Source organism: Ranitomeya imitator, chromosome 2 (genome assembly GCF_032444005.1).
Source record: "Ranitomeya imitator isolate aRanImi1 chromosome 2, aRanImi1.pri, whole genome shotgun sequence".
In the NCBI taxonomy this organism is placed as follows: domain Eukaryota; kingdom Metazoa; phylum Chordata; class Amphibia; order Anura; family Dendrobatidae; genus Ranitomeya; species Ranitomeya imitator.
Window position 1 is genome coordinate 571620699 of NC_091283.1, and position 25802 is coordinate 571646500.

At 47.6% G+C, this 25802-nt stretch overlaps 1 protein-coding gene across 1 annotated transcript; it reads right to left on the minus strand.

The window, feature by feature from the left end:
- Positions 1-5093: 5093 nt before the first annotated feature.
- Positions 5094-21266, minus strand: ATP5PD (ATP synthase peripheral stalk subunit d). Its single transcript, XM_069752152.1, has 6 exons — positions 21152-21266; positions 14235-14365; positions 6814-6910; positions 6659-6730; positions 6032-6094; positions 5094-5273 (listed from the first exon to the last, which is right to left on the minus strand). The coding sequence occupies exons 2-6, from the start codon at positions 14354-14356 to the stop codon at positions 5142-5144; spliced, it is 486 nt and encodes a 161-aa protein (XP_069608253.1). The 5' UTR covers positions 14357-14365; positions 21152-21266; the 3' UTR covers positions 5094-5141.
- Between the last annotated feature and the right edge of the window lie 4536 nt (positions 21267-25802).

The window sequence follows — 25802 nt, forward strand, 5'->3', positions numbered from 1 at the left end:
TATACACTTATTTCTCAGCGCCGTTAAAAAGCGGCGCTGAGGCATAAGTATCCTTAACTGCCACCGTTAAAAGGCGTATCGGCGGTCATTAAGGGATTAAAATTGTCTCTTGGCAGCACATTGTTTGTCTATAAAAGTGACAGTGTGTGCACAGAATGATCACATTAACAATCTTTCTGCATGCATAGAACGTTAACAGCCTGTTAAGACTCATGTTTGGAATCGTGACAGCTCTGATTCTGCTTTAATTTAAATGTGTTTCTTACTTTTGGGCTAGCAAGGGTTAATGTCAGTTTGCTGGTCAGTTGATGTGGGTGGTGACCACTCCCACCATCCTTTAGTCACATGACGCATCAGCTGACTGTAATAATATAGTTTGTTTCAGAAGATCAGCCTAGGCGTTTGCAGCTCTCTAGTGCTAGTTGTGTATCAGCTGCTTCGGTGGAGTTCGAGGTCCTGGTTATGTATCCTCTGCTGTGTGGAGCTTTGCAGCAAAGCTCCACACAGCAGAGGCTTGAGCTATGTTTTCATTGTTCCTTTCCTTGTCTGTCTCGTGTGGTCACTACCCTGTGTTGATACCATCTGCAGTGGTGAGGCTAGCGTTATTGTCGGCCAGTGCACTAGCCAGGGTATAGTGAGGTGACAGCTAGGGACTAGGCACGTGATGGCAGTGGGGGGTAAGGACCTGCAAAGGATGTTAGGGGAGCTTAGGGATAGGCTCAGATTGTTGTTAGGAAGTGCCCCATCCCTTGTTCCCTACCGATAGGCCCTTCCTCTACCTTTTTCCATCCCGTTGTTTGTGTGTGCTGTGTCGTCCGCTGGAATTTCCCATCCCGACCATTTTTTCCGGTGAACCTATGGCGCAAGCAAGAGGCTTTTGCTCGCCTGATCCAGACCATCATGGATGAGGCAACGGAGCTGTGGTCTCAGGTGGTGCAGCAGCTTCAGCACGTGTCAGGGTTCTTGGTCTCGGCTCATGTCCAAGCTAAAGCAGAACCCAAAATATCTCTCTCTGACAGGTTCTATGGCGGGTCTCTTAGTTTATTTTATTCAAGCAAGCCTGTAAATTATATTTTAGGCTTCGCCCTTGTTCTTCAGGGAGTGAGGAACAGCATGTGGGGATTATAGTCTCCATACTCAAGGGTGATCCCCAATCCTGGGCCTTCTCTCTGCCAACCGATTCACCATCTTTGTGTTCAGTGGATGAGTTTTTTAAGGCATTGGCGCTGGTGTATGGGAATCCTGAGACTATGTGCACAGGTTGCGGATTGGTATGCGGATTTTTCTACAGTTTTTGCAAAATCCGCAGGTAAACCGCACTGTGGATTACCCGCAGATTTACCTTGGTTTTTGTGCGGATTCCACCTGCGGTTTTACACCTGCGGATTCCTATGGAGGAGCAGGTGTAAACGGCTGCGGACAAAAACGCTGTGTTTCCGTGCGTTTTTTTCAGCAGAATGTGCACTGCGGATTTTGTTTTCCATAGTTTACATGGTACTGTACAACGCATGGAAAACAGCTGCAGATCCGCAGCGTCAAATCTGCAGAAAAATGTGCAATGTGTGCACATAGCCCGATGGCGTTTCCCTGGCTGAGTCTCGACTCCGTAACATCAAGCTGGCTGAGTAGTACTGCTTAGAGTTTTGGAGATTGGCCATAGACACTCAGTGGAATGACCCTGCTCTTAGGAGTCATTTTCGTCAGGGTCTGTCAGCTGGGCTTCAGGATACTCTGGTGCAGTATGCTACTCCTGGGTTGATGGAGGCTGCCATGGCCCTTGCAATCCAGGTGGATAGACGCCTCATGGAGGGACATACATCAAATCTACCCCCCTGTTGTTCATTCTACAGAGGACACACTGGTGCAGACAGACGAACCTATGCAGGTGGGAGTCTCTTCTGATACTGGGTTGCCCGCGATTCGCCAAGGGACGGGGGCATGTTTTTACTGTGGTCTTACGGATCATTAATGTCTGCCCATCTCACGCCAAAGTTGGTACTTCATCACCAGAACCAAGTTCCCCTGGTCGTATTAAGGGAGGCGACCACGGTGTGTACATTTCCTCCACCTTCACGTCTCACTTTTCCATTTCTGCTGAAGTGGTGGTTGGTGGGGAAACAGACAATAGCAGTTCTTGTGGATAGTGGAGCTGGGGTCAATCTGGTGGATTCTCGAATTGTTCAGACTCGTGGTATGATTGGTAGGACGCTGGTGAGACCCATTGCCATTCATGCGATTTGACTCTGTTCCTCTCAGCAAAAGGAGTCTGACCAAAGTCGTAGACAATATTAACCTACGTCTAGGAACGCTTCACTATGAGTCCCTGTCATTCTACGTCTTGAAGGGTATGCCAACTCCCATGGTCTTAAGCTTTCCCTGGCTGAAGAGACAATTCCAGTCATAGATTGGTGGTCTAGGGAAGTAGTTAGTTGGGACCAGCCTTGTAAAGACTATTGCCTGGGAGCTACGGTCTCGGCCGTCCTTCTCAAATCTACCCCTTCTTCTCCGGTGGAGGCAGCTAAGGTGCTACCAGGGAATAGGGGCAGGATTCAACCCTCACAACAAGTAAACCCTGAGTCTCTGGGACCACTCGGAAGGACAGATCAGGGGAGAGTGGTGGTTCTCATTAAATATAGTGAGGGCATGAGTTTGGTGACTCAGGGTACCACTCTGTTGTCTGTTCCTCAAGGAGATTACTGTCTGTTTGCAAATATACACATGGAAATAAAAGTTCAGGTCTGGACCTGTGTGTGAATGAGTACATGTGTGGTGGGAGTCCATTAAAAACATCAAGTGGGAGCACGCATCTGGGACCTGGAGTTCTAGGGTGATCGGGCCATATTGGGTGTTGGCCGTTCTCAGCCCTAAGACTTTCCAGTTGGTTACCCACAGTAATGCAGGCACATAACGTATTCCACAGGTGGTCTCACTGGAGATTTATTGTGCCTACGGTATTTCCTTCCCTCTCCTAGTGTATGTATCCTCACCCACCCCCTGCAGACTGTGAGCCCTCGCGGGCAGGGTCCTCCCTTCCTTGTGTACTCATGTGCCTTGTTATCTGCTCATGTTTAATGTATTTGTCTATATTTGCCCCGTATTCACATGTAAAGCACCATGGAATAAATGGCGCTATAAAAATGAATAATAATAATTGGACTGCGTTTGCCATAAACCTGAGGATCAGGTGACTGCGGGGTGAATCCTAGTGGGTTGAGGCTTCCTCACCACATTTCCGGTGTAATCTCGGGTTAAGGGTCCAGAGGCCCCTCATTGAAAGGGGGTACTGTCACAACTCATTTTTGGATTTGTGACAGCTCTGGTTCTGCTTTAATTTAAAGGGTCCTCTCACTTATCTCAGAGCTGCCTACTGACAAGGAGCGGGCAGCGGCATCTTGGAGGAATTTTTTTTCTTCTCCAGTAAGTGGCATCGCAAGCACATGTGCAGTAGCAGCTCTCGGATCACATCTAGACACCGATAGCAGCTACCGCCCAGGGCGCCATTTTCAAATTGATTTTTTTTTCTGTAGCTGAATAAAATGTATTATTGGCACATAAAACATGTGATGTTGCTGCAGAGTAGGTGACATGGCTGGCACTGGCTTGCAGAAAGGTGCTTTTTATTTTTTTAAGTATATACAAATATTCATTATGTAGACTAGGGGGCAGGTCACTCAGGGATCAGTGACCTGTCCAGAGTCCGCATTATGAATATCTAATCAAAGCACCACATACACCAACCCCGCCTTAGGGCACGAGAATCTCATTAACAAAAAACTGAAAATAAAGATTTAAGAACAACTATAAGACGGATTTGATCAACCAAGGTATCATTTTAATCAGTATAACGACGACGAACTTTCAATATGTTTAGGTTACTGTGCACAATCCTGCTTACAGGTTCTCTTTAAACATGTTTTTTACTTTTGGGCCAGCAAAGGTTAATGTCAGTTCCTTGCTGGCAGCTGCTGGTCAGCTGATGTGGGTGGTGACCACTCCCACATCCTTTAAATAGTAACATGACGCATCAGCTAACTGTTGGTAATAGAGTTTTTCACGGAAGACCAGCCTAGGAGTTTGGAGCCCTCAGGTGCCCGCTTTGTATGAGCTGCTTCGGTGGAATTCAAGGTCCTGGTTCCGGATCCTCTGCTGTGTGGAGTTTTGCAGTAGAGGCTTGAGCTAAGTTTTTGTTGTTCCTTTCCTTGTCTATCTGGTGCTTCTCATTACCCCCTGTGTTGATACCATCTGCAGTGGTGAGGCTAGGGTCCTTGTACTAGACAGGGTATAGTGAGGTGACAGCTAGGGACTAGGACATGTGACGGTGGGTGGGGGGAGAGGACACGCATAGGGCAGAAGGGGAGCTTAGGGATAAGCTCAGATTGTGGTTAGGAGGTGCCCCATCCCTCGTGCCCCACTGTTAGGGCCTTCCTCTCCCTTTTCTCATCCTGTTTGTGTGTGCTGTGCCGTCCGCCGGACTTTCCCATCCCAAGCCAGTTTAAAAACAGGCCATTAAATGGCCACCAGTCAGCTTGCATGTTGCCGATCAGCAGTGGCTTAGAGGGAATCTGTCAGCAGATCTGCACTACCCAATTTGACAGTAGTATGATGGAGGGGCAGAGAAACCTGATTCCAGTGATGTGTCACTTACTGGGCTGCTTGCTGCAGTTTTGATAAAACGGTGATTTTGTTGGCTGCACATCTACCAGAACTTTGAATGCTGGGCCTTGCTATAACTGTGCCCACCACTGATGGTCAGCTTTTTGACTATGCAGAGTGTATACAAAAAGCAGTCAGTGGTCAGGATGGGGTTAAACAGAGCTCACGAATAAGGAGAACTACATGGCAGCAGGGTACCTAGTCCACTTTCTTATCAGCCTAAGAATGTCCACTACAGTAAGAAGCCAAGCAAGTGACATCTTTCGAATCAAGGTTTTTGTCACTGCACTAATCTGCTTTCAGATTATGTGACGAACCTGGTGATAGATTCTCTTTAACGCAAGACAGGAATGTGACAGGCAGCATACAGTAGGTTCTGTTTCCTTCTGGATAAACAACGAGCAATAAAAGTTATAGTCAATATGAAGGGTGAAACGGAGTCATTACAATGTGATTTATTGACTTCTAGAATGGATTAACAGCGCAGTTTATAACTCGGAGATGGGCTTGTGTGGCCAGTAGACATACTTCTCTTTATCCAACTTGGTCTCAGGGAAAACCTCATTAACATCTTCAATGGTCATCTGGTCAAATGGAATCATGTTCCTGAACTTGGCCAGCTGCAAGACAAGATAAATGGTCAGGCTCCAGAATGAAAATAACCAAGAACGTTCAGAATAGAATGCAGCATTCACAGCAAACACAATGGCTGCAACAGTTAGTAAACAGCTTTGCCTCGGCGTCACAATTCAGATCTCTCTTGTGCCTGGCATCCAGCTGAAGGAGTACTTTGTGAAGACAGTACTGTCCGCAGCTCATAGCTATGGATATGCTAACATTATTATTAGTGATTGGGGGGAGCAGGGGATTGTCAGACAGGAACTGACACTGTCCACCTAAACCTCAATGGTGTAATGTGTATAGCACCGAATGGTCACAGTTACCGATGCCATCCATGATTTTCTCAGACAATGTAAACAGCCTCAGACTATAAGGAAAGACACCAAAGGAACACGTGCGCGACTCACTGGTGTCTGAATGAGGCCTTAAAGACATTGTGAGCTCCTATAGAGAAACTTTTTACCTTTTTAAAACCACATGAATTTACTCTAATTTTTGGCACATGAAAGTTTCATTCATACCATTATTCAACATTTCCCTATAAACTGCAATTGTCTCCAAGCTGATACTATCAAATCTTTTTCACTAGTGTCCGTCATTGCACCACAAAAATTAAATAACTAGAACAATCAAAATTCACCACTAAAATAAAAATAACTTTTCCCCCATGTTTTTTGTGCCTTCAAGACGCAGAACCTCTTGCAGCACGTCTGGAATGTACCAGCGGATAGACCACAATTCTACAAGTACTACTCACCTCTTTCTCATACTGTGCCACTCTGGCTTTGGATTCCTCAATATAGGAAAGAGCGGATTTATTCTGTACAGTACAAAATAGGACACCAATATAATCTTACACAATAATATAAAACTATTACATTGGAAATTTTGAACATTTTGTTTACAAGGAAAACATTTTTTTTTTATATTATGTTTAATAGTTTTATGTGGGCATACAGCCACTCAGTAACCCGTTCACTTTTAGATGGATTATCCGCTGCCTATGTGCAAATGGCCTAAAAAGATCAGAGCCGTTTATAAAAGAGTCAAAGAATCCAGATCCCCCAGTAGTGATCCCTTACAGGACCTGTTATGGTGCTAGTCTCTGCTTCTGGATCACATCCTGGACACATCCTGTAAAAGGGCAGGTAAATGGCCACCATGCCAATCACTGGCATTTCTATGTGTTGAATAAGGGCCCAGGCAAAAGATTAATGGGGGCTGAGTAGTTGTCTAAATGGGGTGTGCGAGTATCATTTTTTTTAACCTTTTTAAAGAGGATTTTAATCTCCTGGAAAACCCCATGGCACCTACAAATGTATTCTGTAGCACTGAGACGGCCAGAGCGGGCATACAGCGGAGGCGTACAATGAGGACTACTTACAGATTCCTGCTCCTGTGCACTAAGCTTCTCTGTCTGGGTGTCCTTTGGCTCTGGGATAGTAGTAGCATTGAACTAGAAGAACATGAACATTTTTATTAAACCAAACGTCTACAATTCTAAAAACAATTGTAGTCCAGGGCGACACGTCATATTACCTTAGTCTCAAACTCGTTCACTAAGCCGGCCTTGGCTATGGCAGTGCGGTAGAAAGCCCAATCAATGGTAGGAGGTTTGTCTGGGAGAGAAGTCAGCCTGTAACAATAAACTAGAAGAGTTAGCCAAGATTAGGTGCTGAATGGAGATTGCAGAATTAACTGTAAGTTAACGACACTAAACTCTACTAAGTACCATAGTCACATCCCTAGACGTGCAATAGATGCCATGGGAGGTGTCAGAACCCAGGAAACAGAGAAATAAAAGAAAACATAGGCGAGCTTGTGGTTAATATTTCATCTAAGATTCTAACCAAAAATGAGCATTACCATTTATTAAAAAAATATTCATTGGTACCAATGTACAGTGTGCAGAAATGTGACTGTGTATTTTTATGGTTGTGGCAATATTTCCATCTTAACAGCTTTAGACTGGCAGGACGTGCGCTTGAGAATAATAATAATAATAATAATCTTTATTTATATAGCGCCAACATATTCCGCAGCGCTTTACAGTTTAACAGTTTCAAACACAAAAGTCATAAGTAACGTTAACAATACGAGAAGGATGCATGCCCCGAAATGTAGGACCAGCTTGCTGCTGCCTACACCTCCCCGCTCTTCCATATGTCCGCCATATACACTGACTGTGGATTTTATTCAATCCAAAGTATCTGGCCATATTCTATGTCTGATGAACATGCGCCTCACTATTCATAGGAGAACCTACTTCTATCTAATTACGACATAATAGAAGATGGGGCATGTGAGACAAGTATACGCATACATAATTGTGCATTTAACAGTACATTTATCTAAGGGGGTAAAGCTTCTCCTGGTGGAGAGCACCAATCTGGCGTAAGGAGACTTCTAGGCCATGCAATGTTCCCCTGCAAATGTAAATATGCAAATAGTCTCCCAGTGCAGCATTGCATGACCTATACGTCTCTTTACGCCAGATTGGTGCTCTCCACCAGGGGGAACTTTACCCTATAAACTCACTGCCAGATGGTTCTCATCCAGCCAGGTCAGATCTCCTGCTTGGCACTGATGAGGCATAGACATCCCATAGCACCTGTCTGCAAATTCAGTTTCTAGTTTACATTGCTATCCTAAGTCAAATAGCAAGGATCATTAAATGGATCTGTCACCTAATCTGAGAGAAGCATAATGTAGAGACAAAGACCCTGATGCTAGCAATAGGTCACTGGCTGGGCTGCTTAGTGTAGTTTTGATAATCTCCTGCTGATTATATCACTAGAAGACTAGTACACCTGCTGTCATGTAGTCCTTCATATTCATGGGCTATGTATATCCCTGCCCCTACTGCTAATTGGTAACTTTGTGTACACTGTGCATAGGCAGAAAGCTGCCAATCAGTGCTGTGTGCGGTGTTATACACGGCTCAGGAGTCAGAGAAGTGGCAGATCTGCAGCAAATAATACAGTGATTTTATAAAATTACAAGAAGCAGCCCAGTAAGGCCGGGTTCATATTAGCGTATCTCTGCACAGCGTATGATCCACATGCGTCATGCGTTCATATCTTTAACATGGTGTACGAAGGGACATGCGTTTGCATGTGGATGTGTACGCATGCGTTGTATCGCGGTGTGCAGAGGTGGCCGTCGAAAGCAATGTGCTGCATTTTTTGAGGCGTTAAATATTGCGCAATAATGCACATGTGGATGATTGCGTAAAAAAAAACATTACTGTCTATGGGAAAGCATTGGTATGCAAGGACATGGGTACACATGTGTTCGATACGTAAGCGAACTTTAGACTGCGCATGTCCAGGAAATGATGTCACCAACTCCACCATGCGCATAAACGAAGATGCATGCCAAAATGCATTTAAACGCATGCACACGCAGCGCTTTTTTTTTTTTGCGTCATACACAAGATGATGTGGAGGCGTAAGCATGCGTTTGCACGTGCAGATGATACGCTGCACACAGAAACGCTAGTGTGAACCTAGCCTAAGTGACGTATCATTGGAATCAGGGCCTCTCTTGACATGCTGCTCTCAGATGGGGCAGCAAACATATAGCTTCCTATAAAGGGTTTAAAAAGGTTTGATACTTCAAGTAGGTGGTACTAGAGTTCCAGTTGCTGTTAAATACAGCAAGTCTATGACACACTAAACATGAACACATACAATATAACATAGTATGCACATGAGGACTTATCAAAGCTTTCTGCCCACCTCTAAGGTGTGACGTTAGGGAAGTGGGCTGCTGGTGCAGTTGCATATGTTTAGTTTAGGTGGAGTAAAGCAACCTTTGCGTGTTTTCAGCGCATTGCACCAGTATTTGTGAGCCAAAACCTGGAGTGGAAAGTACAGAAAAAAATAAAAAAAAAAGTATAATGGACAGAGGCTACCTGTGAATAAGTAGTACCAACAATGAGCATCTGCTTGCCTCATGCAAAATGCTGTAGATCTGCATTTCTCTACATGTATGATGACCCTGCACCGCAAAACGAAGCGGCAGGCAAGCGCTGGTAAATGGCAGCAGCAACCTCGGCCCGCTGCTCCAGAGAGCCATAGCTTTTATTTTTAAAATTTATTCCCAATTTGCAATTTATATCGGTACCATTTTGGGGTCCTTGTGACCTCTTTATTGCTTTTTTTTCCTCAGGGGAAGAGGAATGGTGATCTGAATAAGATTTTAAAAAAATTCTTGCTTTTTATGTTTTGGCATACACTAGATGGAATAATGCATTGTTTAACATATTTGTTAGATTTCACTATTTGAATTACAAGTAAAGGAAGATAGGGGAGTATACTGCTGTGATCATAATAGTTACATTCTGGTGCCAGCTGTATAATGCAGCCAAGACGTTTGCTTTATAGTGCGGGCTCAGCTCCTGAGCCCACGCTATACATGCAAGACATACGTTTACCGTAGATGATGTCAAGCAGTCAAACATCGCTAGAGTTGCTCTTTTCTTCAATCATCACTATGTAATAAAGTATTCTCATCTACCTTCGCCATGGCTGTAGCAGGCGACATAAAGGTCTCGCTGTGACTTTCTCCGGGCTCTGCTTCAAGCTCAAATGATACAACCCCTAACATGCCTAAAACTCACTACTGTGTCCTTTCTCTGGTCACTAACATGGGAAACAGGATGTCCGAATTTATATTTAGTGGTCATTTCATTTCAGCTTAAAGGAAATGGTCACCTTCTGGGGTTACTTTTTTTCTTAAATGCACGGATTTAGACTAAAAATAACTTTTGCAATTGAGCTGAAGTTGTTGTAAATCAGCGTAGGAGTTATGGGAAAGATACAAAGAATTATAAACCCTTCTGTGAGGAAGAGCTCACTGATCAAGTCACTGTTAACTCATTCTGCGGCCTGCTACAGAAAGTCGGAGAATACATAAAAGCTAATATCCAAAATTCTAAATAAAACCCAATGACGACATTTGCAAGGAGTTTGTATGGGCTTTATACTGGTACTACAAAGACATACTGATAGGGAATCTAGTTTGTGAGCCCAATGGTGATGGTGATGCTCGTAAAATGCTGTGGAATGGCGCTATATTAGTGACAAAAATGGTACCGGATAAATTATTTCTGACCCATAATAAATAACAAGATGCCCCGATAATGTTCAAATATTTCAAAAACATCACAGAACACTACATCAGAGGGATAAAGGGGAAGGCCGAGGGCACAGCCGGCAGAAGGGCACCGTAGGGCTGCCTGAACCGACTGTCCATGGATTCTCCCCGACGTCTGAATTTTGCAGCCCCCCCGTAGTGGGAGTCTGCTTTCAAGTTGTCTTTCAGGCAGTACAATTAAAGCTCTGACCTCCAGCACTTCACTTCCATGTCAGGTCATGTGATCACACTGCTGATGCCACTCCTTGGCGCCACACAGGCAGAAGTTTGATGTGGTGTAAGTGTTCCAATGGAGAGGAAGACAACGAGGATTTATTGTAATTAGGGGAAGGGGGGAGAAATTTTTAGTACACAGTATGGGGAGAGAGGGTGGGAGATGGGTGCGAAAACAGTATGGGGAGCAAGGGGGAGAGAAATTTGAGGATAATGTGGGGAGTGTGGAGATGGGATGGGTGCAGACAGTATGGAAAGCAAGAGGGGAATGTATGCAAACAGTATGAGGAATAAAAAGGGAGATGGGTGCGGACACAGTGTGGGAAGCGAGGGAGGGATGAGTGTGGAAACAATTTGGGGATCAGGGGGAATATGGTAGGAGACTATTAAAAGAAAGTGTGAGGAGACAGTATGGAATAACAAAAATGTGAGGGGGCACATAATAGAGACTGGGTAGTGTGGATGGGGACCCATATAGAAAGGGGGCAGCAAGGGGGTACAGTGTGAGGCCACAGAAAAGAGGGAACCATATTTGAGTGTGATGAGGGAACACAGCATATAGAATGGGCAGTTTAGGGGGCACAGTGTGAAGATGGGGTCTGCTGCTGTACAAGACAGGAGAAGATCGAAGTCTGCAAAGAGGAGTTGCGATTTTAAAAAGTCAGAATGGCGTCCCAACAAGATGAAGAAAAAGAATGATTCCAATCACAGAGAAAGTCATCTATAAGATACCTGGATGTAAATGTTTAATTGTGATACTGACTAAATGTAATCCGTTCTGTGGCTCCTGTATGGTCTGCAATCTGATGATGACTGAGAGCAACAAGTCCCAGTATCTCCTTACCATCGTTAAGGTGTACTGTAAGTTGTAGGTTCACGTGATTCAAACGTATATGGGTCTGACCAGACATGTCAATTGATGTACCACATATATTCCATGGTGGTTCTGGTTATATATTCCTGTATTGATGAGGGTTTGGATACTGTGTTTCTGTACTGAAGAGGATTATACCGATGTATTTTTGTACTGCGGGTGGTTCTGATGATTACTTTCTATACAACTAGTGGTTCTGGTGACTTATTTCTGTACTGATGAGGGTTGTGACGCTGCGCTTCTGTACCGACGAGGGTTCTAGTGATGTGTTTCTTTACTGCTAGTGATTCTGGATTCTTGTGCCATTATTGGTTCTGATCCTGTACATATGTAACAATCCATAACTTGTAAACTACGTGATACCTGGCTATGTTAATAAAGTCTTCTGCTCTCTGAAAAGTTAAGCGTTACTATGTTTTTATTTATGTTAGGAGCCTTAAAGGGGATGTTCAGGTTTGTGATGAGTCTGCAGTCATTCTATTTGACTGCAGACTTCAGAATTCTCATAGCGCGCACTGCACGCGGTCAGGATTCTCTGGTGCCAGCAGTGAGAGTGGGGCGGGAGGTTACGAAACCGCAAGTATACGATTTGCAAACATGCGGTCACGTGCCGGCTGGATATGTGTGGCTTTACTCAATTAAACTGAATTGACACGTCTAGTCAGAATGTGGCCAGAAGGATAAAAATTACATGTGTGCTCATATGACCGTCCACCGTTGACACCGGCAAGGGAGAATTCTAAAAGTGGGCAGTGCATGTGCTGTAATAATTCAGAAGTCTGCAGTCACCTAGAGTTACTGCAGACTTTCATCCAGGGAAGTGGAGTCGGAATAAAATGGACTGACTCCTAAAATATATAATAAATTGGGTTCAGTAGTACAATGTGCTGTAAATGTTGGCACCCTCAAACCAGTCCAGCAAAATGTGAACTTCAACATGGCGCCTCTTCCCTTCTGAGCTTTGCACTGTGCCTCAAAAATCGTTTTTGACAACATGTGGGTATCAGCACACTCGGGAGGAATTGGACAACAAATTTTGGGGTCCATTTCCTCCTATCATTGTAAAAATGCAAAATTTAAGGTAAAAAAATTTTTGTGGGAAAAATTATTTTTTTTATTTTCACAGCTAGACAAGTTCCCTGAGGGGTCTAGCTTCCAAAATGGTGTCACTTGTGGGGGAGTGTTCCACTGTTTAGGCACATCAGGGGCTCTCCAAACACAACATAGCGTCAGTCAATTATTCCAGCAAATTTTACATTCAAGAAGTGAAATAGTGCTCAATCCTTTCCGAGCCCTGTCGTGAGCCCAAACAGTGGTTTTCCGACACATATGGAGTATCGGCATGGTCTGGAGAAATTGCACAACAGATTTTGGGGTCCATATTTTCCTGTTACATTTTTTGTAAAAAAAAATAAATGTTAATTTTTTTTCCTTCCACATGCCAAAAATGCCAGTGAGGCACTGAAGGGTTAATAAACTTCTTGAATGTAGTTTTGAGCACAGTGAGGGGTGCAGTTTTAGAATGGTGTCACTTTGGGGTATTTTATGTCTTATAGGCCCCCCAAAGCCACTTCAAATGTGAGGGGTGATCCTTAAAAAAAAGTTTTTTTTTTTTTTTTTTAATTTACTTCCTAACAAAAAATATTTTTATGTTTCAAAAAACTGAGCGGATGTACAGTAGACATGTGGGAAATGTTATTAGTTAAGGCTTGGTTCAGATTGCGTTAATGGGACCGCGCTAACGAACAGCGTTGCACGGCGAAATTAACGCCGTGCAACGCGTCCGTTAGCGCGCCCATTGGCAGCAATGGGAACGCACATCCCTAGCGCGTGCCATTTTCGGCACGCGCTAGCGATGTGCCGGTGTTTTGTGACGTGCCTCGGACGCTGCTTGCAGCGTCCGCGGCGCGCCTGAGGTCCGTTCCCCGCTCTCGCAGATCGGGGATCTGCGCTAGCGGGGACGTTAAACGCGACCCCGAAAAAGACATTGCATTAGCGCAATCCGCTAGCGCTTAGCGCTAAACGGATTGCCCTAACGCAATCTGAACCTAGCCTAACTGTTTTGTGTGATATGACTCTCTGATTTAAGGGCATAAAAAAATAAGAGTTCGAAAATTGCAACATTTTCAAAGCTTTCGACAAATTTTCATTTTTTCCCAAATAAACGCAAGTCACATCAAAGACATTTTACAACTATCATGAAGTACAATATGTCATGAGAAAACAACCTCAGAATCACTGGGATCCATGGGAGCGTTCCAGAGTTCTTAGCTCATAAAGTGACAGTGGTCAGAATTGTAAAGTTTTCATTGGTCAGGAAGGTGAAAACAGCCTTGGGGGGAGATAAAGAGGTTAATAATAAAATGAAGCCCCGCAGCCAATCCTAACAGGGTGTAATATCCTCTCAGTCAGGATTCAGCTTTTCTTGCTGGTTCCTGCAGTTATCACATGACCACTCAAATGCGATTTTCATACTTACAGCCACGTGACAACGAGCTTTTCTTCCGGTTTCTCTCAAGCTTTTCACTGAACATTAAGAGGGTTAGGGAGCGCAGCTTGTGGCACGTGACTGTATGTGTGCAAATTGCATATGATCACATGATGACTACTTAAAACCGCTCAGCGGAGACAAACAACTTTTGACTCAGGTGCCAGAAAACCTAGATACACCTCTGGTTACAATAGATGTTCAAAAAGCTACTCTTGTTCTCACTTCGCGGCTATGGCATCACTGCGAGTCTTCAATGCGTTGAACATTGTCTTCTGGTTGGGGGGAACTCTTTCAGCAAATGCCATCCAGTCCACCGCCTTGATTGCAGCTCTTCGACCCGCCATTATTAGGAACTGAAGAAACAAAAATACAAAATGTCATGAAACAAGGATTTTTGTGTTACTCACCGTAAAATCCTTTTCTCCGAGTCGTTCATTGGGGGACACAGGACTGTGGGGTATGCTACTGCCGCCAGGAGGCTGACACTAAGTAGACACAAAAAAAGTTAGCTCCTCCTCCGTAGTATACACCTTGACACTGGCCCAGACGGCTCCAGTTTGGTGCACAAGCAGTAGGAGAGAGAAAACAAACAGCATTAGTGCAAGGTCAACATGTCTAGAATAACTCTACTGACTGAACAACCCTATTGACAATCAGAAGATGAATAGGGCGGGAGCTGTGTCCCCCAATGAACGACTCGGAGAAAAGGATTTTACGGTGAGTAACACAAAAATCCCTGTTTCTCCATCGTCTCATTGGGGTACACAGGATGGGAAGAAGACTCACTGGAATAACTAGGCACTTACCGCCTATAGGTGTGATACCGCAGCCTGAAGAATCCTCCTTGCCAAACTTGCATCAGCAGAGGCCTGAGTGTGTATATTATAATGTTCGGAGAAGGTGTGCAGACTGGACCAAGTTGCCGCTTTGCAAACCTGTTCTGCTGATGCTTGGTGCCGAAGTGCCCAGGAAGCCCCTACCGCTCAAGTGGAGTGTGCCCTGATCCCAGCCGGGATGGCTACGCCCTTGATGCGGTAGGCCTCCTGAATGGTGGCTCGTATCCATCTGGCTAAGGTCGATCTAGAGGCTGAGAGTCCCTTCCTATGACCCACAGGAAGAATGAACAGCACATCAGTCTGTCGAAAAGAGGCGGTCCGAGAAACGTATCTTCTCAGAGCTCTCACCAGATCCAGGGTATGGAGGGCTTTTTCCACACGGTGCGTTGGCGCAGGACAAAAAGAAGGCAAGACAATGTCCTCATTGATGTCAAATGAGGAAACTACCTTTGGCAAAAAAGAAGGTGCTGGTCTTAGCACCACCTTATCCTGATGAAATTGTAAAAACGGAGCCTGGCAGGACAAGGCCGCCAATTCCGACACCCGCCTAATGGAGGTTATAGCTACCAAGAACAAAACCTTCCAAGAAAGATACGTTAAAGAGACGTCTTGGAGGGGCTCAAATGGAGCTTCCTGAAGAGCACTCAAGACCAAGTTAAGGTCCCAAGCTTCTAGTGGAGCTCTGTGAGGGGGAACCATGTGAGAGATTCCCTGCAAAAAAAAGGTTTAATTGCGAATTGATAGCGATCCTGTGCTGAAAAAGAACCGATAAGGCTGATATTTGCCTTCTAAGGGTACTTGGTGTGAGACCTGAGTCCAGACCAGCTTGGAGAAAAGCTAAAATATTAGAAATGGAGAACCGTAGAGGAGGAAGACCCTGCTTCCTGCACCATGAGAGAAAAACCTTTCCAGGTGTGATGCTAAATGTGCGCTGAGACGGTCTTTCAAGCATTAATCATTGTGGAAGCTACCTTTTGAGAAAAACCAGCCTGGGTCAGAATCCAAGATTGAATGGCCAGGCCGTCAAACGCAGGGCCTCTAAGTTCTGGTGGAATATCCGCCCCTGCGACAGAAGATCTGGCTGTATTGGAAGTTGCCAAGGAACCCCGGCAAGCAGCTGTACCAGGTCTGCATACCATGACCGCCGAGGCCAATCTGGAGCGACTAGTATTGCTGGAACTCCCTCTGCCTTGATCTTCCTGACTACCTTTGAGAGCAGTGCCAGAGGGGGAAACAGATATGGGAGACGAAATTGGTTCCAAGATAGGACTAGTGCATCTACGGCAATTGCTCTTGGATCTTGATACCGTGCGACGAACCTGGGTACCTTGGCATTCAACCCAGAGGCCATTACATCCACGTCCGGTGTTCCCCAGCGTAGGCATATCTGCCGAAAAACATCGGGGTGAAGAGACTATTCCCCGGACGCAAGACCCTGTCGGCTCAGAAAATCCGCCACTCAGTTCTCCTTGCCCTGGATGTGAACTGCCGAGATCACCGAATGGTTGTTTTCGGCCCAGCGGAGGACTTGCTTTACCTCGTGCATGGCTGACCTGCTGCGGGTGCCCCGATGATTTATGTAGGTCACAGCCGTGGCACTGTCCGATTGGATCCGGACCGGGCGACCCGCCAGAAAGTGGCAAAAGTGCTGCAGTGCCAGCCAAATCGCCCTTAATTCCAACAGATTGATCGGAAGAGAGAACTCCCTTGGGGACCAACGTCCCTGTGCTGTGTGTTGGCGAAACACTGCTCCCCAACCGAGAAGACTGGCGTCTGTAGTGACTACCAGCCAATGGTCTGGAGGAAAGGCTTTCCCCTGCTGCAGAGAGAAACTCCTTATCCACCATATTAGGGATTGCTTGACCCGGGGTGACAGACAACACCTGAGATTGAGTGAAAAAGGACTCCTGTCCCAGGCTGTCAAAAGTGCATGTTGGAGTGGGCGAAGATAGAATTGTGCGAATGGTACTGCTTCTATAGCAGCCACCATCCTTCCCAAAACCTTCATGCAGAACCGGATTGTGCGGGAACTCGGCTGCCGAAGAATTTTCGCTTCCTGCTGGAGGCAGAGTACCTTGTCCTGGGGAAGGACAGTCAGACCCCGAGAGGTGTCGAAGACCATCCCTAAAAAATAAATTTTTCGAGATGGTACTAGAGATGACTTCTTTAAATTGACCAGCCACCCTAGGCAAGATAGTGTCCAGGGTGATGCTGACGTTCTCTTTGCATGCCCGAAAAGTTGACCCCTTGACCAAGAGGTCGTCTAAGTATGGCAGAATGACTATGCCCCGAGAGTGCAGGATGGACACAACTGCTGCCATTACATTTGTGAACACCCTGGGAGCAGTGGCGAGCCCAAAAGGCAACGCCGTGAATTGGAAGTGTAGTTCGCCTATGGAAAAACGTAAAAATCTTTGATGTGGAGGAAATATGGGGATGTGCAGCTAGACATTCAAGATGCCTATGGAAGCTAGGAATTCTCCCTTTTCCATAGCCGTAATGACAGAGCGGAGAGACTCCATTCGGAAGTGACGAGTGCTGACAAATTTGTTTAAACACTAGGTCCAGAATGGGTCTTACGGCCCCATCCTTCTTGGGAACTATAAACAGATTGGAATAGAATCCTTGAAACCTTTCTTCCTTTGGAACGGGAACAATGACCCCGTTGAACTGAAAAGACTCGACTGCCTTGAATAAAGCTCGTAAGCGAGATTTTGAACTGGGAAGACTGGACGGAATAAAACGGCCTGGAGGGAGAGTGATCAACTCTATTTTGTACCCTGAAACCACCAGTTCTCTTACCCATCTGTCGTGAACGACCGACAGCCAGGACTGATGGAACAGAAGTAGGCGACCGCCTACTCTGTTGGAAACGACCTGAGGCTGCCTCCAGTCATTTAGCCGAAAACCGAGGATACCTAGATCCCCTTGATCTTGGCGGTTGGGATCTCATTCTTGCCAATGGATTGGCCCTATATGAAACCTGGTGCTCTCTGTCTTGGTTAGGCCGACTTGGAAAAACTGAGCTTGGCGCTGCAGTCCACCGGGTGTTACGAAAGGATTTAAACCTTGCTTGAAATTGGCGACAAAACCGTTGTTTAACCTTTTGTTGTGGAAGAAAATTGCTCTTTCCTCCTGTGGTATCAGATATAAGCTGATCCAACTTTGCGCCAAATAGTCGGCCACTCTGATAAGCAAGAGATGTAAGGGACTTTGAGGTAAAGTCCGCCCGCTAAGTTCTCAGCCATAGAGCCCTTCTGATAGAAATAGCATTTGCAGCTGCCAATGCTGCACAATTTGCCGCATCCAGGGCTGCGTTAATCAGGAAGCTTCCAGCTAAAGATATCTGATTAGAAATCTCTGTCACTTCTATAGGTAACTCCCTATCATGAAGAGCCTTAGTTACGGACTCTGACCAAGCTATCATGGCTTTGGCAACCCATGTCGCCGCAAAAGACGTCGCGAGGGCTGAACCTGAAGCCTCAAACACAGACCGAGCTAGACTCTCTATGAGCCGATCAGTCGGATCCTTAATAGCAGACCCATTGCGCAGAGACAGCAGCGTGTTAGAGGCCAAACGGGACACGGGGGGGGGGGGGGGTGGATCCACTGAAGGGGATTCTGCCCACCTTTTACAAAGCTCTGGTGCAAAAGGATACCTTGCACCTATAGGGCCTTCTGGCCTAAAAAAACGTTTATCCGGTCGCTCCATGTGGCATTGGACTAAATCCTCAAACTCAGGATGAGTAGAAAACACCTTATGAGGTTGCTTGAATTTCTTAAAAGACACCTTATGACCTGAAGGTAAGGTGGCTATGTCCTCTACTCCCAAAGTCTGGGTAACGGCCTCAATGAGACTGTCAACTGATTCCTGATAATCAGGAGCTTCTAAATCAAGAGACCCTTCTGAATCATATTCTGAACCGTGTTCACTTATTTCCACAGGTGAGGGAGAACGAGAGACGGAACTCAAAGATGCTGATGCACTCGACGGACCGGGAGACGCTCTGTGGGTTTGTTTCCCCTGCGTCTGCCTAGAGGGAGCACGGCACCTGCAGGCCAGAGGATCCTGAGAACCGGAGGATCTTTCCAAGACAGGCGGATGAATGTCCCTGACAGGGGCTTGAAGGGACTCAACCGCCTTTGATAGTGACGCCATAGACTGCGTTAAGGATATGACCCACTCAGGGGGTGATACCGCAGTCTCAGGTACAGGCACACTGGACAGGGTCGCAAGGGGGGGGGGTCCTGAGCGCGTTCGGAGTTGCAAGCCTCACAGAAACGGTTAGTTTGCGCATGCGGAAAAGCAGACCGACAGGTAATACATGAGGTATACAGAACTGTATGAGTCTTAGTCTTTCTAGACATGATGACTGCTGCGGCTATGATCCGTACCCTTCATGAGCTACTGGATCTAAAACAATGCCGCTGTCAGGCTGAGGGAGGTAGCACTTACCCCAGTCCTGTGTCCCCGTATATGTCTTGACCCGACAGTGAACCATGCCTCTGTGCAAAACCTCCTTATGTCCAGATTACAGGGCGGATGTGCCCGAAGAAAAAGGGGGAGGAGTTACCGGCGCACGGCCCCAAAATAGGCCGAAGCAGGGGGCTTGATTTTTCATTCCCTGAACTCTCCCAGGAAAGCTGGGCGCGCGCGGCCGGAAGTAAGCGCGGCCGGAAGTAAACGCGGCCGATGGGGGCGGGACTTCCGCCCGTGTCCTTGCTGGAAACTACAGGATCCATGATGCAACAGACCGAGGGTCTCAAACCGGAAGTAGCCGATAGGGGCGGGACATCCGCCCGCGCTGGGGAATAACAAATAAGCAGTGCACGTGAATCCGGACAAAAGCACCGCGTCGGGTGCAGTATGGCGCTTTGCACCAGCAGAACGCGCGACGAAGCAGGAGCCCCCCCGCAGCCTCTTGACAGAGCATGAGATCAGAGAGACGTACATATGAAAAATATATATATGGAAAGACGGTGCAGGCACCCTAACTCCGTACATCCTTCAGAAGGTGAGGAGAGGGGCCGTCTGCCTCCTTTAAACACCGCAGCTGTGCATTGGTGATGAAGTGGAGGCTGCACGGACAGAGCATGTATGCCTTTACAACCTAGGGTTCCGTTACCTCAGGGTGGTCAGGTTTTAGTCCGGCAAACGAGGTCCCACGTTGCGGGAGAGGATACGTGGAGGCGACACTCCACGTGCTCGCCCGTTGTTGGTTTGGGGAGATCAAACCCCTTCAAAAGGATCCGTCGCCCCTATCTCATCCTCAGAGAAAATGTATCTGGGGAAACCCAGAGATGTGCCTCCTACGGACACTAAGCATAAACTGAAGCTGTCAGGGCCAGTGTCAAGGTGTATACTACGGTGGGGTGTCCACTTAGTGTCAGCCTCCTGGCGGCAGTAGCATACACCCACAGTCCTGTGTCGCCCAATGAGACGATGGAGAAAACAAGACAACTTTTTTACAAGGATATCATGGATTCTCATGTAAGGGCTCTTTCAGACATCCGTGCAAATTGGATGGCAATGCCCAGACTGACTTTCATGACACTCATAGAAAGCAAAGCGGCTATGCTCGGGGTCGTGAGACCTGCAGCCAGTCAATGCATGGCGGTCCGATCTGCACAATGTCTGCCGGAGCCCTAAGGCTTTGTTCACACTTGTGCCATACATTCATCTTCCACGACGGATACGTTTCGGATCAGATCCCACTGACCTGAATAGGGTCACCCAACGTCTAGGTGTTCTGCTCCTCCTCACATGGAAATATAGCACATCAGGGTTCTATTGCAGTGTAGGAGAACCCCCCCAATGCTTAAAGACCTGTGCCCACTAATATCCTCCTCCTGTAGATCTACTAGCCCCATTAGTAGGGTCGGAGGACCTGTGCAGGCCACCTCCAAGCCCCCGCACCCCGCCAGCAGCCTCTGGATTCTGCTGATCGCGCTGCGGAAGGCAGAGCCAGGTCACAGCCTAGTCCCCTGCCCTCATCCAGGAACAATGCGGTAACAGGTGACATCTTGGCGCATGCGGGCACACACTGTCAGGGCAGTGCCTGGGGGAAATGTGGAGGCAGGTAGCGCTCCCATGGGGGGCACTGAGCAATGCTGAGGGGGAGGCTGGAGACACAGACTGGGCCGGCATCACCAAGCTACCGCCGGACAGAGGTCACCACCCTGCAGCGCCGGCACCGCACACACCGCTGTAACGTGCGGACATACAGGCACGCCCATATCTACGGTGCCGCCGCCTGCAGTACCGGACAATGGAAGCACACAATGAGGCTGCCGCCGTCTCACCTGCCCGTTCTCCGACCTCCAACCTCACAAGCCGGGACACTGCAATGGCCACCACCGAGTGTGACGTGCGGCAGCTCCTCAGATCAGCCAATCACATGCATCAGTACAACACCCTACAGCCAATGAGTGAAGGGATGCCAGAGCAAACGGGAACAGTGATTGGCCGACTCGTGCCATGTGACTCAGAGAAGGACGTGCGATTCCGTCATGACCTTGAAGACCGACGTCATCACGTTGTATAAATAAAAGGAGTGTGGGCGGGGCTCAGTAGTTGGGGAGTGACACACATTAGGTAGGAGCTGGTGGTTGCATGAAATCATCTCATGCAGACTCCTACAGTGTGTAGGTCTGTTTGGACACTAATTATTATCACGTGACAGAGTTTTACAATTTTAGAAACGTGAACAGATTAGATTGTGGTGAAATATATGTAGTATTCGGGCCAGCACTATCTGTGCCGCTGCTGTGGTGTCTGCTTTTGTGGACGGTCCAAGCAGCGGAGTGAGTAACTAGTATCGGTCACCGCTGCAGCCCAAACACATCGTGCGGAGTACATAATAGTGTGGCTACTAATGGGGTGAAGGATGTGGGGTCATCATACTATATGGGGGGCTACTAATGGGGCCATCATACTGTGTGGGGGGCTACTAATGGGGCCATCATACTATATGGGGGGCTACTAATGGGGCCATCATACTGTGTGGGGGGCTACTAATGAGGCCATCATACTATATGGGGGGCTACTAATGGGGCCATCATACTGTGTGGGGGGCTACTAAAGAGGCCATCATACTGTGTGTGGGGCTACTAAAGGGGCCATCATACTGTGTGTGTGTGTGGGGGGGGGGCTATTAATGGGGCCATCATACTATATGGGGGGCTACTAATGGGGCCATCATACTGTGTGTGTGTGGGGGGGGCTACTAATGAGGCCATCATACTATATGGGGGGCTACTAATGAGGCCATCATACTGTGTGGGGGGCTACTAATGGGGCCATTATACTGTGTGGGGGGCTACTAATGGGGCCATCATACTGTGTGGGGGGCTACTAATGAGGCCATCATACTGTGTGGGGGGCTACTAATGGGGCCATCATACTGTGTGTGTGTGGGGCTACTAATGGGGCCATCATACTATGTGGGGGGCTACTAATGGGGCCATCATACTGTGTGGGGGGCTACTAATGGGGCCATCATACTGTGTGTGTGTGGGGGGGGCTACTAATGGGGCCATCATACTGTGTGTGTGGGGGGGCTACTAATGGGGCCATCATACTGTGTGTGTGGGGGGGGGGCTACTAATGGGGCCATCATACTGTGTGGGGGGCTACTAATGGGGCCATCATAGTGTGTGTGTGTGTGTGTGTGTGTTACTAATAGGGCCATCATACTGTGTGTGTGTGGGGCTACTAATAGGGCCATCATACTATATGGGGGGCTACTAATGGGGCCATCATACTGTGTGGGGGGCTACTAATGGGGCCATCATACTGTGTGGGACTACTAATGGGGCCATCATACTGTGTGGAGGACTGCTAATGGGGCCATCATACTGTGTGAAGGACTACTAATGGGGCCATCATACTGTGTGAAGGACTACTAATGGGGCCATCATACTGTGTGGGTGGCTACTAATGGGGCCATCATACTGTGTGGGGGGCTACTAATGGGGCCATCATACTGTGTGGGGGGGCTACTAATGAGGCCATCATACTGTGTGGGGGGCTACTAATGGGGCCATCATAGTGTGTGTGTGGGCTACTAATGGGGCCATCATACTGTGTGTGTGTGTGTGGCTACTAATGGGGCCATCATACTATATGGGGGGCTACTAATGGGGCCATCATACTGTGTGGGGGACTACTAATGGGGCCATCATACTGTGTGGGGGACTACTAATGGGGCCATCATACTGTGTGGAGGACTACTAATGGGGCCATCATACTGTGTGGAGGACTGCTAATGGGGCCATCATACTGTGTGAAGGACTACTAATGGGGCCATCATACTGTGTGGGTGGCTACTAATGGGGCCATCATACTGTGTGGAGGACTACTAATGGGGCCATCATACTGTGTGGGGGCTACTAATGGGGCCATCATACTGTGTGGGGGGCTACTAATGGGGCCATCATAGTGTGTGTGTGTGTTACTAATAGGGCCATCATACTGTGTGTGTGTGGGGCTACTAATGGGGCCATCATACTATATGGGGGGCTACTAATGGGGCCATCATACTGTGTGGGGGGCTACTAATGGGGCCATCATACTGTGTGGGACTACTAATGGGGCCATCATACTGTGTGGGGGACTATTAATGGGGCCATCATACTGTGTGAAGGACTACTAATGGGGCCATCATACTGTGTGAAGGACTACTAATGGGGCCATCATACTGTGTGGGTGGCTACTAATGGGGCCATCATACTGTGTGGGGGGCTACTAATGGGGCCATCATACTGTGTGGGGGGCTACTAATGAGGCCATCATACTGTGTGGGGGGCTACTAATGGGGCCATCATAGTGTGTGTGTGGGCTACTAATGGGGCCATCATACTGTGTGTGTGTGTGTGGCTACTAATGGGGCCATCATACTATATGGGGGGCTACTAATGGGGCCATCATACTGTGTGGGGGACTACTAATGGGGCCATCATACTGTGTGGAGGACTACTAATGGGGCCATCATACTGTGTGGAGGACTGCTAATGGGGCCATCATACTGTGTGGGTGGCTACTAATGGGGCCATCATACTGTGTGGAGGACTACTAATGGGGCCATCATACTGTGTGGGGGCTACTAATGGGGCCATCATACTGTGTGGAGGACTACTAATGGGGCCATCATACTGTGTGGGTGGCTACTAATGGGGCCATCATACTGTGTGGGGACTACTAATGGGGCCATCATACTGTGTGGGGGCTACTAATGGGGCCATCATACTGTGGGGGGGCTACTAATGAGGCCATCATACTGTGTGGGGGGCTATTAATGGGGCCATCATAGTGTGTGTGTGTGTGTGTGTGTGTTACTAATGGGGCCATCATAGTGTGTGTGTGTCTACTAATGGGGCCATCATACTATATGGGGGGCTACTAATGGGGCCTTCATACTGTGTGGGGGGCTACTAATGGGGCCATCATACTGTGTGGGGGACTACTAATGGGGCCATCATACTGTGTGGAGGACTACTAATGGGGCTATCATACTGTGTGGGGGGCTACTAATGGGGCCATCATACTGTGTGGGGGGCCACTAATGAGGCCATCATACTGTGTGGGGGGCTACTAATGGGGCCATCATAGTGTGTGTGTGTGTTACTAATGGGGCCATCATAGAGTGTGTGTGTGTGTGTGTGTGTGTGTGTCTACTAATGGGGCCATCATACTGTGTGGGGGGCTACTAATGGGGCCATCGTACTGTGTGAGGGACTACTAATGGGGCCATCATACTGTGTGGAGGACTACTAATGGGGCCATCATACTGTGTGGTGGACTACTAATGGGGCCATCATACTGTGTGGAGGACTACTAATGGGGCCATCATACTGTGTGGAGGACTGCTAATGGGGCCATCATACTGTGTGAAGGACTACTAATGGGGCCATCATACTGTGTGAAGGACTACTAATGGGGCCATCATACTGTGTGAAGGACTACTAATGGGGCCATCATACTGTGTGGGTGGCTACTAATGGGGCCATCATACTGTGTGGAGGACTACTAATGGGGCCATCATACTGTGTGGGGGGCTACTAATGGGGCCATCATACTGTGTGGGGGGGCTACTAATGGGGCCATCATACTGTGTGGGGCACTACCAATGGGGCGAAGGATGTGGGGCCATCATACTATGTGGGGGTTACTAGTGGGGCCATCATACTATATGGGCGACTACTAATGGGGCCATCATACTGTGTGGGACTACTAATGAGGCCATCATACTGTGTGGAGGACTACTAATGGGGCCATCATACTGTGTGGAGGACTGCTAATGGGGCCATCATACTGTGTGAAGGACTACTAATGGGGCCATCATGCTGTGTGAAGGACTACTAATGGGGCCATCATACTGTGTGGAGGACTACTAATGGGGCCATCATACTGTGTGGGGGCTACTAATGGGGCCATCATACTGTGTGGGGGACTATTAATGGGGTCATCATGCTGTGTGGGGGACTACTAATGGGGCCATCATCCTATGTGGGGGACTACTAATGGGGCCATCATACTGTGTGGGGGCTACTAATGGGGCCATCATACTGTGTGGGGGACTACTAATGGGGCCATCATCCTGTGTGGGGGACTGCTAATGGGGCCATCATGCTGTGTGGGGGACTACTAATGGGGCCATCAAGCTGTGTGGGGGACTACTAATGGGGCCATCATACTGTGTGGAGGATTACTAATGGGGCCATCATACTGTGTGGAGGACTACTAATGGGGCCATCATACTGTGTGTAGGACTACTGATGGGGCCATCATACTGTGTGGAGGACTACTGATGGGGCCATCATACTGTGTGGAGGACTACTGATGGGGCCATCATACTGTGTGGAGGACTACTGATGGGGCTATCATACTGTGTGGAGGACTACTAATGGGGCCATCATACTGTGTGGAGGACTACTAATGGAGCCATCATACTGT

Bases quoted from the DNA above. Each gene is read 5' to 3' on its own strand.
- ATP5PD (XM_069752152.1), bottom strand. From the start codon at position 14,356: ATGGCGGGTCGAAGAGCTGCAATCAAGGCGGTGGACTGGATGGCATTT. The intron at 6,731-6,813 runs GTAATATGACGT...ATGTTCTTCTAG, and splicing joins TGAACGAGTTTGAGACTAAG to TTCAATGCTACTACTATCCC. The intron at 5,274-6,031 runs GTGAGTAGTACT...CTTGTCTTGCAG, and splicing joins TGGCACAGTATGAGAAAGAG to CTGGCCAAGTTCAGGAACAT.